The sequence below is a fragment of the Aureobasidium namibiae genome (genome assembly GCF_000721765.1).
Source record: "Aureobasidium namibiae CBS 147.97 unplaced genomic scaffold scaffold_14, whole genome shotgun sequence".
Lineage (NCBI taxonomy): Eukaryota > Fungi > Ascomycota > Dothideomycetes > Dothideales > Saccotheciaceae > Aureobasidium > Aureobasidium namibiae.
Genome location: NW_013581195.1, coordinates 579,238 through 594,626, shown reverse-complemented (window position 1 = coordinate 594,626; position 15,389 = coordinate 579,238). Strand labels below are relative to the sequence as shown.

Sequence of the window (15,389 nt, the reverse complement as noted above, 5' to 3'; positions counted from 1 at the left end):
CAAGTGGGAACATCGTCTGCTGACCGCGTCTATCTATTTCTGAGCTACGCTCATCTTTTCAAAACGCAAACGAGAATATTGCCACATGCGGTCCTACGGTCAAGACCTATACCCACTGTGACGCGACCTCTTGTCATCACGGACCGAGCATTGCTGTGTCAACAAAAGCGTTCCTCGGTCATGCGCTCTCATCCTCACCCAAGCCCTCGAACACAGCCTTGACGAGACTAATGAGTACTCAACAACTGCAGCTTCAGATACATGGCCGCCCTCTACCATCGAACATCTACCGCCGCAAGGTCGCATGTCATACAGACTTCCAAGACCAGAAACCTCGGAGGTTACCATACCTCGGCTTGAATCTCCCTCGTAATTCTCGGACGGCTTACACGTTTCTCACTGGCCGCGACAGACGATTCAGCCGGCAAACGCATCCTCCTTCGAGTAGTCATCCGTTCATAGGTCTCGCCGTATGCTTTTCCAAGGATTGCTCAAGTCCACCGTCTCTGTTGACAAGCGAGAACAAGAAAGCCACGGTTGCCAGGTCCGAGACTACACTGCCAGGGCCATTTGTCTGTGCTATTCAAAACGCATGAAAGAGACGGAAGTGTACACTGGACCTCCTACAGATATGGAACTGCTGCAGACCTCATTCGTGGACTCTTTTCCTCCCTCTCTCCCTCCCTATTCAAGGGTTGGTACTTGAAAAGACTGGTCGGAGGACTACTAGGTACACGCATAGCCGCTCTATGTGCAGGGGTCTAGATCCTTTTTGCGACTTGAGCTGAATTACTTTTAGTCACGTAGTAGATCTATGGTGCCTGGCGCCTTTAAAGACAACAACTCATCCTATACCGAAGTTCTCCGTGATTACTCGATACTGTCAAACATCTTGATAGTTCTCCGACTATAAGAGCTTGAAGCTCTGTACTCGTTCTCTTGGTTCTTTCGCGAAGCAACAGGAGTTTGTTGATAAAGTCTTTGACGTTTTCTTGCGTCTTGTTCCACCTTGCTATCGACGATCAACATTTCAATGTGTTTCGATACATGTCTTAGGCCACAAAAGAGTGCCTGTGGTAGAGCTCAAATAGTATTCAACACATGTAGCGGGTGTACAGGACGAAGACTTTGTCAAGCTGTCCTCAAGCAAGACAGGTCAGTCTGGCCAAACAGTGAGTTAGAGTGTCGCCATGTATCCAGATTGTATACAGTATACTCTCACTGATGATTCTAATGATTGTCGACGGACTTGAGTCTCTTTAGTCGCTGACTCGCGTGAACTCGAAATCGACAACACCGTCTGCGGTGCTTGATCAAACCATCTTGTGCTTCATGCCGCTGGGCGAGGGAGATGGACAAGAGCATACACGGCACACACGATGATGACAGAAGACAAGCACATGAAGAAGACGATGAAGAAGAGGCACAATTATCATATGAGAAACAAAACAAGACATGCATTGGTATCGAGCGAAGCGACGCATACAGAACATTAACGATAATAACCCTGCCGACAACAAGCAATGCTGAGCACCTTGTGCTGATGAGAAAAAGACAACCTCCGATGGAGAAAACAAAGTGAAGAACAGAAGCAAAGCCTCCTTATCATAACAGATGCGAGGCAGCATGGTGTGAAGAAACGAAAACAAAAGAAACAAGTCGTATCAACTCAAAGACAGAACCAACTCCTGCCGATGATCATGAAGAGTCATCTGACTCATCGATGCAAGGTGATGCCTCAAGCGCGAGGAGTCTCGTGGACGTCACAGACCATGTAGGTGGTCTTGTAAGGCTTGGTCACGGAGTGAAGGACGGTAGAGACGTCAGTAGCGACGCTGGTGATGAGCTGGGTGCTGACACGGGTCACGACCTTGGTCTTGGTAAAGACACTGGTGCTGACGTGAGTGACAGGCTTGAGGGTGATGAGGCTGGTGACAACGTCGAAGTAGTGAGCGAAGTCAGTGGTAATGGAGCATGCCAAGCTAGTGGTGGCAGTGACGGTCTTAGTGGCGCCGCCGCTGATGGCGGTGCTGGTAGCTGCGGAGGGACGAGCCTTGGAGTGGTGAACCGGCTTCAGGCAGTCGTCGATGTTCTGGCGACCGCAGATCCACTTCCAAGAGTGACCAGCAATGGCGGCGACATCCTTACCGTGGTGGAGAGTGACGTTGTGGCAGACACCGAGAGAGGTAGTGTTGAGGAGGTTGACAATGCTGGCACCATCTCTTCTGCACTTGTTGTCGCTGAAAGCCAGAACCTCACATGGCTGAGAACCTCCAAAGACGCTGTTCTCGTCTGCACGCTTGACGGAAGCTCTGAGAGAGAAGAAAGGCTTGTCGAATGGATGACAGTGACCTTGAAGCTTGGTATCGGTGTCGCGGTGCTGAGCCGAGTTGCAGTTGAAACCATCAGCAGGAGAGACGACAACGTGATCTTTACTGTGTTCGGGATCAATGGATCTGGCTGAGATGGGAAGGTCGTCGTCATCATCATCATCATCATCAGAGAGAGGCTGGGCAGGGAATAGATCGGCCCAAGTCTCGTCGATCTGATATTCACAAACCCACTTTGCCGAGTGTCCTTGGATACGGTGACCGTTGCGCTGCGTCCAGAGCTCCGAACAGTCTGGCTGTTCCAAGAGGCGGGAAGGATCACTGAAAGGTTCGAACTTCTCCTCCTCGTCGGGACCGAGTTTGTAGGAGTACTGCGAGATGATGGCACCATCAGTGGTGCAGTTAGTGTCGCTGAAGGTGACCAGGACACAGCGACCGATGTTTGTAGCGCTCAAATCTCCTGGAACGAATCTGGAGCGAATGGTGGTAAAGGGCTGGTCTTGACCGTAGCACATGTCGATGTGCATGTAGTGCTCACGGTCAAAGGTAGTCATGTTGCAGTGCTCGCCGGTACCGAGAGAGATGTGGACTGCGTCGAAGGCAGTGACTGGGATGTCGGGGATGACGGTGACAGCAAACAGAGTGGAAGTAGTGGAAGAGCCAGTGTGAGAGATGGGAGAAAGGTTGCCAGTGATGGCAAAAGCTCCAGTGATGAGGGCAGAGATGCCGAAAAGCTACGTGATGGTCAGTGAGTGCGAGACACGATGGAAGATGATGGACGATGATGAGATATGGCTGATGGCTGATGGATGATGGATGATGGATGAGTGAGAACGTACCTTAGAGAGCTTCATGGTGACTGAAGCGTTGGTGTGACAAGAGCGGCGTGCTCAGAGTTGAAGATGCTGAAGAGTTGATGGTGCAGCCTAACGGTGCGATGGAGCAAACAGAGAAGAGGGAATTGGTGATGCAGAATGGAGTTGTGTTGGATGATGTTGTGATGGAAGAGGAGGATGGAGGATGGCAGAAGGAGAAGAGGCTTTTGTACAGCTGCAAAGGAGGCACCCGCGCTTTCCCTTCGACGCTTGTCGCCAGCGTTGTGTTGGGATTGGCGTGACGCTTTGCTGGACTGCTGCCTGAGGCCTCCTTCCCTCGACGGCAGCCAACAGCTTCGCGTTCTCAGCGACGCGTCAGAAGCTATTGCCCTGAGTGGTGACTTCCGCCGAGTGCACCAGAAACAAAATGCTTGCTACTCTCACTGAACAGCGGCCCAAGAGGACCATGTTTACACGCTTTCAGGGGCAGTTGCGTGAGATTTTCCGCAGTCGATGACTTCCTTATAACGCCAAAGCAGAATATCTCGTCTGTCTTTTGACAAGTCCGCCATGTGTGATAGGTATACTCCTGAGTTCTTCTGGCTGCGTCTGAGCGACAGAGTATTCGTTTCTGTAAATGTAGTTGCTGTGTGCAGTAATGGCTTCAAGTGTTCTCGGTGCGCCACATGTTGGTGCCATGACTGTCATCACAGACGATGCTTGAGATAGGTATGATTTTTGATAGAGCTTGTAGATGGCCGCTGTATGCACTCGGCCACCATCCCCTGCAGTGTCTTGAAGGCGAGCTCATTGGTCCGAGGATTCGTTATGCTTCTACAGTTGTTAGCTCAAGGCGTCCATTCTACACACCGCACGACAGTCGATGTCGCTACACATGTTCTACAATCAAAACATGGTCGCGGAATCAAAGATGCAAGGCAGAAAGACAAGTTTCATAAGGGGTATCTCAACATGCTAAACAGGGGATGCAACAAAGTGATAGAGGGCCATGACATGTAACCGGGCTTCTCCAAAAGATCTATCATGGTTGAGAATACCATGAAGCTTGTTGGCCAGCATCAGCAAACATGCCTTGCGTGGGGAGAGTCGACGTGTTGTTTGGCAGGGAGGTCTGGTTCACGCGGAACACACCACGCCCGTTCTGCGAAGGTTGCACTTGAGTCACGTCAACGTTGGATCGTAAACCAGACAGACTCCGACCTACCTTGTACCCAGCGCGAATCTGGAACGGGCGCCTTATCAAATCTGAGGACAGAGGGATAGTTGCAGACCGTTCCTCGTAGCTGGCATGAGTTGCAAACAGGCTGCAGACCATCGCACTTTTGCTGTTAATGAGCTTCGAGTTCAGAATAAGAATGTCAGTGGACGTACCTGAGTATGCGCAGCCTTGCACTTGAAACAAGGAACAGCAAGCTTGGAGAAGCGGCCAACATCAGGCGGTTGTGGTTGCGAGTAAGCTTGGTTGAAGCTCGTACGGCTCGCTATGGGGGCATAGTTGCCAGGAAGAGTGTTGGACGACGCGGCAACGGGAGCCGAAGGCGGTGTCTGCCAGAGCGGCGGAGCTGGTGACGGCGATGGCGATTGATTGGGGCTAGGCCGGTGGTTGGCAAGGGAGGTGTCAGATGGAGCCATTGACTGTTGAAGAATTTCAACTAGCGACAAGGGACGTTCGACTTGGTCCGCTGGAGGAACGGGCTGTATCTTCTGACGCTTTGAGCGTGGCTGGGTGGCGCTGTCTTTAGACTTGCGAGGAGGCTTTTTCGTAACAGGAGGCTCCACAGGATCAAGATAGGGCTGGAAGGCCGAGTGGTCGACGTCGTGAAGGATGAAAGAGCTTTCATGGGGATCATGGTCTGCGAAGGACAGCAGACTCGCATCGGGGGTGGCTTCTGAGACGGGTTGCTGTGTGACGGACTTGCGCTTTGAGTCTTTGCGTGGAGGCGGACGTCTCTCGGCGACTGTCTTGTGAATGGCGTGATGCTTGTAGACGACTTCGACTGATTGTCGCATGGCGGAAAACTTGACGGCAATCTGGCCCTTGCAGTCGTATGTGGGCTTGCGGACACCTCGAGTGTTTGCACCCGGACGCCGGGTCGCAGCATTGGTAGCACGGAAGCCGTTGGCGTGTCTGTCTTTGTTCTCCAACGAGTCGAGACATGTGTAGGAGTAGCGATAGCCGTTGTCGTCTTTGCTGGACCAGTTGTTGTTGAAGCAGTACTTGAAGCCATCAAGGTGTTGGATCTGCTGGACAATACCCTTGGCTGCAGCGCGCTGCCATATCTGTCGCTGTTTGAGCTGGTCGATGTTCACCAGCTCCAGCACCGTCTTGTACTCTAGCTGCTGCTCTTGCTCTTGCTCCTGTTCTTGTTGGTGTTGCTCGTCGATAACGGAGCCGACGTCATGGCCGCCCAGATCTAGCTCGTCACCAAAGCCCTCGAAGGGCACGTAGCTGGGACGACGGCGGGAGCGAGGAGTATCGGTAGGATTCTTGAGAGGCAGAGCAGCGTTGGTGGACAAGGTCATGGCACACGAGACATATTGCGGGAGGGCGTCGGGGGTGGTGGCATTGTCCATGTACTGGCGTAGGGCGGTTTTGAGGTCGTCGAGCGACTCGAATACCGTGTCCAAATTGGTGTAGTCCTTGCGAGGGCGATGCGGTCGCCGCGCTCTGGGCTGTTGTTGCGCCTGTCCAGTCATCGGCGCTGTTGACGTGTCCATATTGAACACGTAGTAACTCAAGATACTCGTTCGACCGGTAGCTTGTTGCTCCACCAAAGCAAAATCGCTGTCGCATCGACGGCCGTCACGTTGACTCTACCATTTCCCCGCTATCCACACTGCCGCGTCTAGCCCGATTAGGCGATGCAGTATCGTAACTCGTCTTCGCTTCCAAGTTGCCTCTACTTGCCTCTACCTACTGACATGAGGCCCTCGCGCGTCTTTAGACCCGAGCAGACCAGGTAAATCCAGACTTCGTGTGTCTGCCTGGTCAAAATACACCATGAGAACATAGAAACGTATACGCGTACTGTTCAGTAGATGATTGGCTGTTCTTGCTCCCAGAATCGGATGATACTCTCGAATTGTCACAGTATCAAGAATAAGATACCTGATCAAGTGCCAATTGGAACAGTATGATTGTGGTCCTATAGTTGTATACATGCTACAGGATATCTTCAGCAGGAAATCCATCCGAGGCACCCCGCACACTGCTACAAACCGAGGTTGATCTATGAGCATTCAAGAGTCAACACCGATTATGTCCGCAGTCAACAGCAACAATCCGCCTCTTAGATGGACACACCTTCTCGTCAACGACCAACACCCATGCCGGTCGACAAGATCACCCCCGACGATAGTCGTGTGTCTCATCGCGAGACTGTTCTGAACGGACAAAAGTACCGTATGTGCAAGTCTTTGACTCGAGCCTCTACCAGTCATTGATCAGGCAGACTATATACACGGTGTCCCGAAGCATGGGAAGTTTAAGGCTACCGTCTTCCTCATTCACGGATGGCCGGACTTATCGTATGGCTGGCGATATCAGATACCGTTCCTTATTCAGCAAAACATGCAGGTCGTTGTTCCGGACATGATGGGATATGGTAGAACTGTGAGTCGAGTGAGGCAGTTCTCTTGCCTTCCAGTAACTAAGCATCCGCATATCAGGATGCTCCACGCTCACCACCTGCTGATCTACGTCTCTATTCGATCAAACGGGCTGCCGACGACATCTCGGAACTGGCCAAGCAACTGGGAGCCCCCAAAATCATTCTGGGTGGCCACGACTGGGGCGGCATTGTGGTGTATCGAACTGCACAATGGTATCCGGAGCTCGTTACCCATGTCTTCTCTGTATGCACTCCATACACGGCTCCCTCTAGACGTTTCATCTCGCTTGCCGAAATGGTACATGGGCCCTTGCCTCAATTCGGATACCAGATGCAGCTCGCTGGACCAGAGCTGGAGGCCAACGTGACATCCTGTGATCAGGTCAGGAACTTCCTCAGGGCTTTGTACGGTGGGAGATCCGAGCAGGGGAAACCTTACTTTCGGCCGGAAACTGGTATAGATCTTGATGGGCTGGAGACGATTGGTGTCGCACCCTCGCTTGATGGAGAGGCATGTTCAAGTGAGATGAACTCGCAGATCGTTATTGACTCAAGATTACAGGAACTCGAATACTATACCAGAGAGTACATGCGCCATGGACTACATGGACCTTTGAACTGGTATCGAACACGTCGTATCAATTTCGAAGACGACTTGAAGTAAGTGACATCTGGAGCATTGAGTAGCCTGATCGCTAACAACTTCAGGCTGGGTACGAAGATGGTCAAGCAACCAGTACTGTTTATCTCTGGTAGGCATGATGCAGTGCTGACACCCGAGATGTCCAAAGGTATGGAAGCGTTTGTTCCACGTCTGACAAGGAGAGAGGTAGAAGCCAGTCATTGGGCCTTGACACAAACCCCCGAAGAAGTAAATAATATTGTGAAAGAGTGGCTTCGAGAGGTCGCTCTCGGATCGAGAAGTTTATTGTAGGATCAATCACTTATGGCTGACAATCACAAACGCGCGTAGAAGAAATTTGCAGTTCATTTGAGCTCGTATATGGATAGAATAGGTTGCTACTGACGGTCTACCTCCATGGCGCGCTTGAAATCTTCCCTATACCATGATCTTGCTAGAAGCGCAATGAGAAAGGCGCCGAGGGATTTGAAGCTGAACAGTCTAGGAATCTACGTATCAACGGCTGCACTCTCGAAATGACGCTCGAGCTAAGTATTTGCTCCTGGGCCGAATTCGATCACTGCGAAACAGCACCCGTTGCGGCCGGGTGAGATTTTGCACCTGTGCCGTAGTCGATATTGCTGGTGACAGTTGACAATTTGTACACCGCTGTAGCTGACATCTGACCTTCGACGTTGATCTTCTTAGTCTCAGATCTGACATCGCTCGCAGCTTTGCTCAAGCCCGTACCAGCTTCGACTTGAACCACATTTGACGAATTCGCTCCGAGGTTGGCCTGTGCCAATGACACCTGGCCGTTGTCGAGGTCAAACACAAAATATCCTGCTCGCATGACAGCCGAGCCTGTGATCATCAGTTCGTCGCTTTCTACAACGCGTAGCCAGCACATAGGTTGGCCATCTCCATCGGTGACGACGCTTCCGTGCTCAGACGTCAGTGGAGTGAACAAATTAGCTAGCTCAAGATTCAGTGTGCCTGTGTTAGTTCCATTGCCAGAAAAGGTGATGTCAAAGCGCGTGGTGTTGGCGGTGCCGTAAGCCACATCTCGACAGGGCCTAACATACTTGCGGTGCTCAAAAACAGAGCTAAGCGGTACATCGTCTGTCGATGTCACTCCTGCTTGTTTAATGACCTTACGGTATGCGCTGGTGGGCAAGTACCAACTAGGAGTACCTGTATCGGGTACAGTTCTGTACCTCCTGTGTTTAGTGGAGCGGACAATAGTACGATTCTGCCCACCATGAGGCCGCATTGTAACTGATTCCAGATACAAGTAGAAGTTGCCGGCAGGTTTCTCGTCCTCAGCCACCACGTTGAGTGTGGTTAGCGGACCACGGTACTTGGCGGTATCAACGCCGCCGAATAATATGGAACCTCGGAATCCAGTGAATTCAAATATATACTGTAGAGGCGTGAAGAGATAGCACCGGCTTGGACAAGAGCTTCCACGAAGCTCGGAGGCAAGGCCACCTTCTTGCTTTTAGTGCCCGGCCAAGCCATGTGACTCGAGTAACCAAGACCTAAGATCCCGGTGTAAGGGGCAAAGAACAATGCCATCCTATTGGCAATTCCCATTGGAAAGTTCGTGATCGCGAGATCATCTGGAAACATTTTAATTAGTATTCTTGGACCGCAGGGTACCGGCTGCTGACTAGCAATCTCGAACGTCAAGGCTTTACACATACTCATCTGGACCCGGTCTCCAAAATAGTCCCCTTCGAAGTACTCATGATCGACGTAAGACTGCTGAAGAGCTCCGGAATCGATGGTTTCCAATGTCGACGCTGCGGATAAGTTCAGAGTACCACCAGCACAGACGGAAGTCTCGCAGAACGACGCATTTGAACCGAGAACAATAGTGTTACTGCTTCCAGTATCGATGGCCATTGTCTGCACTTGCCCAGGGGTACCGATCGAGATGTTCATGTAATAGCGTTCGCCTATTGTTTTCGCAAAGTTGCTTGTCAGAGCAAGCTCGATAGTGTTGGGAGTTGTTGCTGCTCTCGCACAGCTTGACAGTAGTCCAAGACATGCAAGGACTCTGATAAGAGAAACCATCGCTGCTGTGGATGTGGTGCTAGAGGTAGGTATTGGTAAGGAAAGCAATTTTAGAGACAAGAAGCGAGCGTGCCAATTATATACCGATACCTTGCCTGTTACTCAACACGTATACAAACTGTTGGCTATCAGATCACCAACAGCGATGACTCCTTGGCGTCCATCACACGAGAATATCCTGCTCATATCTTGCTCACTATTCAGGGCGGAGTCGTTGATTGACAGGTACAGGACTCACGCAATCGTATTTTGAGGCTTTTTCGATCTCATTGATCTTTTGGCACCGTCCATGAAGTTGATGACTCGACAGAGACACGATCTCTGCCTAGGATTCGAGTTGAGTTGGGTGGAAACCAAGGCCATCAGGCGTATCATCTCATACTCAACATTCGCAATGTCAAAACTCCCGATTCATTCGCAGAAATTTGCGCCACATCTCTGCGCCAGATTCTTCCAAGGATGCATGCGACGACCGTGTCGTACTGCTGAAACAGATAGCATACACAACGCGCAGGTGACTGATGTAACCACTATGTGATCATGGAGGAGTGTGTTAGCAATGAACACGAAACTTGACGAAAGGTTTTGCTACAGTGCAGTGCTCAGAACAGCGGTTATGGGGAGGACCCTGTTCTTTGATCTTCAGATGACGTAGCGCTTGCCGTGACTGTCGCCGCCTCGACAACATTCACACATCCATCCACTTTTTACTTCCGGCCATCAGATACAAGCCACACCGACCGCCTTATCCAGTCTGACTTTCACTCGCGTAATTCGACTCTTGGGCGCCAGGATTCAACATGGTAGACGCAGAAAGAGCGGTGACGCCGCCGAGAACAGCTCGACCGGGCTCTATACCACGGTCACCGATGACGCCAGAAAAGATTCGACGCATGGTACGCAAATTGATTGTTTGCAAAGTGAGACAAGATGCTGAGGTGATATACAGGAAGAAGCGCGTCTAAGAGCGAAAGCCTTACGATCACAGCAGCTTGCATCGAATCAAGAAGCACCGACAAATCGCACGCCCTCAGGTTTCATCGCCGGACAGAAACGAGCGCACATAGCTCTATCTGGATCCTCGGTAGAACCAAACCAACGCGACGCTCGGCAGACTCTTTCTAGCGACAAAGATGGCTTCAGCAAACCGGCACGCGATTCAGGCATCGAAGCAGCCAAAAAGTTTCAAAAGTTTGTCGAATATGACTTCAGTAAGATGACGGACACCAAGGGTGGATTCTTGACAGCCGAGGACGATCCACACAACAGAGCACTTCATACACCAAATCAAGAGCAGAAGCCTGCCAACATGACGTTGAAGGAATGGGAAAAGGCGCAGCTGATCAAGAAGTTAAAGAACGAAAGAGCTGGCCCTTATGAGCCAGGACTCAGTGCGCTGGGGGCGGCGAAGGAGCAGAAGAAATGCAGAGAGTGCGGCACTTTGGAGATCGATTGGAAGTGGGACGATGTGTTTGGGTGTCAGGTGTGCAAAGCGTGCCAGGAGAAGTTCCCTGACAAGTACAGCTTGCTCACCAAGACGGAAGCACGAGAAGACTATCTCCTCACGGACCCAGAACTCAAAGACGAGCAACTACTACCACGGATGGAGAAGGCAAATCCGCACAAGTCAACATGGAACAACATGATGTTATATCTACGATACCAGGTTGAAGAGTATGCGTTTTCAGAAAAGAAATGGGGCAGCGCGGAAGCACTGGACGAGGAGTTTGAAAAGAGGCAGGCCGAGGCCAAGCGGAGAAAGGAGGCCAAGTTCAAGAGCAAGTTGAACGATCTGAAAAGGAGAACACGGGTGGATGCATACAAGCGCCAAAAGGCGGGGGTCGAGGGAGGAAAGTTTGGAGACAAGCTTTGGGGCTCAAAGCACGAACATGAATGGGGTCGAGCGGTCGAGAATCCAGAGAGTGGAGCAAGCGTCAAGACGTGCGTCGAGTGTGGCATGGAGGTTGAGGAGCTGGAGTTCTGAGCAGAGCAGACATTACAGTAGTCATGACAATCCCAGATAATGCAATAATCATAGCGAAGGAGATGCGAGACACTGAGACAGATGATGAGCACGGAGCTGATTGATCTGCATGAACCGAGGCGTGGCTGCATTGTGGCATGTCGATCATGATGCTTCTCAACAGCTGGTCGAGTAAGCAGGTGCTTTATTTGTCAATCAACTGAAAGCCTACACATGCCCATCCCCTGTGGCATGCATCTCTTCCTCAGACAACAACACAAGACCACCAATCCGAGCAAAAAGTGCGCAATCACTCTGAGACGCGTGCACGCTTCTCCAATCGCAACACAGCAAGCTCCAGCCTCCATCTCTTGACCATGGCGCAAGCAGCTGTGGTAATTACTCCGCAAAGGCGTAAGCAGGTGCTCAAGGTGCTCTTCATCTCGCTTCTGCTTGATCTGGTGAGTCGCGTCGTCCATTGCCCATCTGCCAGCATCTGTCTGACCCTCGTGCCTCTAGATCTCTTTCACCTTCATCCTCCCGCTGTTCCCCAAGCTCCTCGAGTTCTACCGCGCCGTCGATGCCTCTACCTCGTCTTCATCATCGAGTCCGACCCTTCTCTCTCGCGTCCTAAGTCTCCTCAATGCATACAAGAACACTTTTGCCAAACCGATCAACGACCGCTACGACATTGTCCTGTTGGGAGGTGCACTAGGCTCGCTCTTTTCCTTTTGCCAGGCCATCGCGTCACCCGTCATTGGCCGGCTGTCGGATCGCTACGGCCGTCGCACTGCCCTGTTATGGAGCATGGTCGGTAACATCCTCAGTGTCGCTCTCTGGGTCGCCGCCACAGACTTCCGCACCTTCCTCGCCAGTCGTGTCGTTGGTGGCCTAAGCGAGGGCAACGTCCAATTGGCCATGGCCATTGCTACCGACATCAGCGACGACAAGCAGCGCGGTGCTACCATGGCTCTGGTTGGTGCTTGCTTCAGCATTGCCTTTACTTTCGGTCCTGCTCTGGGTGCTGCTCTGTCCAACGTCACCATCGTCCAGAGCAACCCCTTTGCTACTGCCGCTGGCTTCTCGCTCTTCCTCATCGTTAGTGAGACTCTATACCTCTACTTCTACCTACCCGAGACGCATTTCGTCACTGCAACTGCCCTCAAAGAAGAAAAACCAGATGGAGCTAAAAAGCCTGTGACTCGCCGCACGAATTCGCACGCTCTACTCAACTTCACCCACCTGGCCTTCATCCTCTTCTTCAGCGGAATGGAGTTCTCTCTGCCATTCATGACCTATGATCTCTTTAACTATGGCAGCAAGGACACTGGGCGCCTCCTCGGCTTCATTGGCATCATTGCTTCCCTCCTTCAGGGCACCGTCACCCGCCGTATGCATCCCCTTCGCGTCGTTCAGCTGGGTGTTGTATCATGCTTGCTTGCTTTTGTTCTCCTCGCTCGTCTCACGACTCAGGCTCAGCTTTACGGTGCTGCTGCTCTGCTCGCCGTTACCAGTGCCACCGTCGTGACTGGTCTCAACAGTCTGAGCAGTTTTGAAGCCGATGCTTCCGAACGCGGCAACAAGCTTGGAAACCACAGATCCTTTGGTCAGATCGGGCGCACCCTAGGACCTCTTTCCTTCTGCTCCTTATACTGGTGGGCTGGTCGCGATGTCGCATATGCTGTTGGCGCTACCGGCATGCTTGGAGTTGCCGCACTTGCATTCGGTGGTCTTCGTAAGCCTTCGCACGCGTGATATCGCCAAGCTGCACACGAGACCCCCGAAGCCAGGTAGTCCGTCTTCAATTCACATACTCGCGATGCTGATTCCAGAACAAGTTTTGCTACTATTGACCCGTGACTGTTTTCTATCTCTCACTTTTCTTCTCAATCCTGCAAAGAACCGCCTATCCTCAGTATTGTATGCCTATCAAGAAACTTCTTGCGAACTTTTGCCACACTCGACACGCTACGCACAATGTCTTTTACAAGACTCTCATGATAGGATGTCCGCCTTCTTGGCAATGGCCTCAAATCGAGTAACACGCGATATGCTGTCCCCGAGTCTCACCGTTGTGACTCAAGATTGTGAGTCAACGACCGCTTACTTTCTTGCACGATGAGCAATACCCAGACCGCATCTCAGTATATAATCCACCCTTTGGCATCTCCCCTTCAAAACTTCTTCCAAGAACACTTAACTCTAATATCTGGTCTTTATCGAAACTCAGTTTCTTCACCAACAATCATGAAGCCCTCCGGAGTTCCCTTGTCTCTCTCTCTGCTACTCTGTTGTGCAACAGCAGCAGAATCCCGTTCAAACACCGTCGAGCTTGCCTTGATGAGTACAGTTGGCGATTTGGATAATTTGCAGTACTATGTCAACTTCACCGTTGGCACTCCCGGACAGCCGCAGTTAGTTTTTGTTGATACTGGAAGCTCTAACACCTTTGTCTTGGCTTCCAACGCGTCTTTTTGCAAAGTCTCTGACTGTGACGGCGTCACTTTCGATCTATCCAAATCCTCGACGTATGAGATGATCAAGCGCGGAAGATTTCAGCAACTCTTCATGGGGACCAAGACCTGGTTCACAGGTGACTACGTCAGGGATGTGGTTCAGATGAGTATGCAAAAACTTTGCCGAGGCCAAGCGCCGATCTGTTTGGTTTCATGAGCATCTACTAACATGTTTTTTAGACGACCTGGTGATCTCAAAGCTCCCGTTCGGACTTGCCAGACAATTTGGAATAATCTGGACGCCCCATACAGGTGTCATGGGTCTCGGCTATTCAAGGCACATGAGTATTGACCACGACAAGAAATTGCCCCCGAGCTTCCTTGAAGGGCTGGTCCAGGCCGGTGCCATCTCTTCACGCCTTTACAGTATATATCTGAACACTCTGGATCAATACGGCTCGATATTGTTTGGTGGACTTGACACAGACAAGTATAAGGGCTCATTGACCACGCTAAATCTCGTGCGTCGTTCGCGCAAGGTGAAGAAAGTCGATGACTTCCATTTGTACCTCGAAGAGGTCAAGATGCAACCCTTCAATCAACCAAGCCAGACGATCCTTCGCTCTACCAACGACAGTAAGATTATAACTCTGATAGACACAGGAACTCCCGATTGGCGATTGCCGAGGGATGCGTTCGTACAGGTCGTCAGACATGCAGGGGGAAAGCTCTCATCGGACAAGCACGAGGTGATCAGGCCTTGCAGTGAAGTTGCTCGTGGTATGGCCGACACCACCTACTTCGATCTCACCTTTGCTGGGAATGGAAGTAACACTGCAACTTTGCGCCTTGAACTAGCTGATCTATTCTCCCCGGTTCCGACGAAGGACGGCAGTGTAGCAACTGACGACGCTGGTCGACCAATGTGCGAGCTAAGAGTCGTTGAAGCAGTTAGTGATCAGTTTCTTTTGACCTCTAGCTCAGTGATGCGAGCAGGATATTTTGTGTTTGACCTCGACAACGGCCAGGTGTCATTGGCACAGGCCAACCTCGGAGCGAATTCGTCAAATGTGGTTCGAGTCGAAGCTGGACCACAGGGACTGAAGAAGGCCGCGAAGAATCTCATAGCTGAAACTCAAAGAGACGAGGTCGAAGGGCTGAAGCAGGTTTCGATGGCTTATGAGTTGTCCACTGCTACCAACACCGTCGGCTATGCTACAGGCATCAAGTCCTATTCAGCTCCTACCGGTACTGGAGCTCGTGAGCCATTGAAGGTCCACAACTCGTCTCGTGGCAGAGCCGATCCACGCGTACGCCGTGCTGAGAATGCCGCTGCCATCACGATGAGTTTCGGGGCTAATGTGTTCTGGGCTCTCTGTGCCGCTGTTCTCGTGGCAGTGGGTATTATCGCAGTCTAGAAATGTAGCGAGGAAGGAAAGAATGTGGAGGAAGGTGTTTCAAGTAGTTCAAGTACTTCGAATACGAGGACCAG

General features: G+C 51.4%; 7 protein-coding genes across 7 annotated transcripts; 4 read left to right on the top strand and 3 right to left on the bottom strand.

Annotated features, from left to right (window-relative positions):
• Positions 1 to 1,738: 1,738 nt before the first annotated feature.
• M436DRAFT_65874 (uncharacterized protein) lies at positions 1,739 to 3,184 on the bottom strand (the record flags this gene model as incomplete). Its single annotated transcript, XM_013569793.1, has 2 exons — positions 1,739 to 3,064; positions 3,170 to 3,184. The coding sequence occupies 2 exons, from the start codon at positions 3,182 to 3,184 to the stop codon at positions 1,739 to 1,741; spliced, it is 1,341 nt and encodes a 446-aa protein (XP_013425247.1).
• Positions 3,185 to 4,332: 1,148 nt separating this feature from the next.
• Positions 4,333 to 5,884, bottom strand: M436DRAFT_52418 (uncharacterized protein; the record flags this gene model as incomplete). Its single annotated transcript, XM_013569722.1, has 2 exons — positions 4,333 to 4,485; positions 4,538 to 5,884. The coding sequence occupies 2 exons, from the start codon at positions 5,882 to 5,884 to the stop codon at positions 4,333 to 4,335; spliced, it is 1,500 nt and encodes a 499-aa protein (XP_013425176.1).
• Positions 5,885 to 6,493: 609 nt separating this feature from the next.
• Positions 6,494 to 7,711, top strand: M436DRAFT_52459 (epoxide hydrolase; the record flags this gene model as incomplete). The annotated part of the gene is made up of 4 exons (XM_013569729.1): positions 6,494 to 6,569; positions 6,619 to 6,779; positions 6,836 to 7,437; positions 7,486 to 7,711. The coding sequence occupies 4 exons, from the start codon at positions 6,494 to 6,496 to the stop codon at positions 7,709 to 7,711; spliced, it is 1,065 nt and encodes a 354-aa protein (XP_013425183.1).
• A 265-nt stretch (positions 7,712 to 7,976) lies between these two features.
• M436DRAFT_74790 (acid protease) lies at positions 7,977 to 9,346 on the bottom strand (the record flags this gene model as incomplete). Its single annotated transcript, XM_013569886.1, has 3 exons — positions 7,977 to 8,794; positions 8,824 to 8,940; positions 9,052 to 9,346. The coding sequence occupies 3 exons, from the start codon at positions 9,344 to 9,346 to the stop codon at positions 7,977 to 7,979; spliced, it is 1,230 nt and encodes a 409-aa protein (XP_013425340.1).
• Positions 9,347 to 10,278: 932 nt separating this feature from the next.
• Positions 10,279 to 11,462, top strand: M436DRAFT_52523 (DNA repair protein; the record flags this gene model as incomplete). Its single annotated transcript, XM_013569739.1, has 2 exons — positions 10,279 to 10,374; positions 10,428 to 11,462. 2 exons carry the CDS (start codon positions 10,279 to 10,281, stop codon positions 11,460 to 11,462), a joined length of 1,131 nt encoding a protein of 376 aa, XP_013425193.1.
• Positions 11,463 to 11,818: 356 nt separating this feature from the next.
• On the top strand, positions 11,819 to 13,196 carry M436DRAFT_65869 (MFS general substrate transporter; the record flags this gene model as incomplete). The annotated part of the gene is made up of 2 exons (XM_013569792.1): positions 11,819 to 11,902; positions 11,961 to 13,196. The coding sequence occupies 2 exons, from the start codon at positions 11,819 to 11,821 to the stop codon at positions 13,194 to 13,196; spliced, it is 1,320 nt and encodes a 439-aa protein (XP_013425246.1).
• Positions 13,197 to 13,781: 585 nt separating this feature from the next.
• M436DRAFT_51915 (acid protease) lies at positions 13,782 to 15,315 on the top strand (the record flags this gene model as incomplete). Its single annotated transcript, XM_013569632.1, has 2 exons — positions 13,782 to 14,064; positions 14,138 to 15,315. The coding sequence occupies 2 exons, from the start codon at positions 13,782 to 13,784 to the stop codon at positions 15,313 to 15,315; spliced, it is 1,461 nt and encodes a 486-aa protein (XP_013425086.1).
• Positions 15,316 to 15,389: the final 74 nt, after the last annotated feature.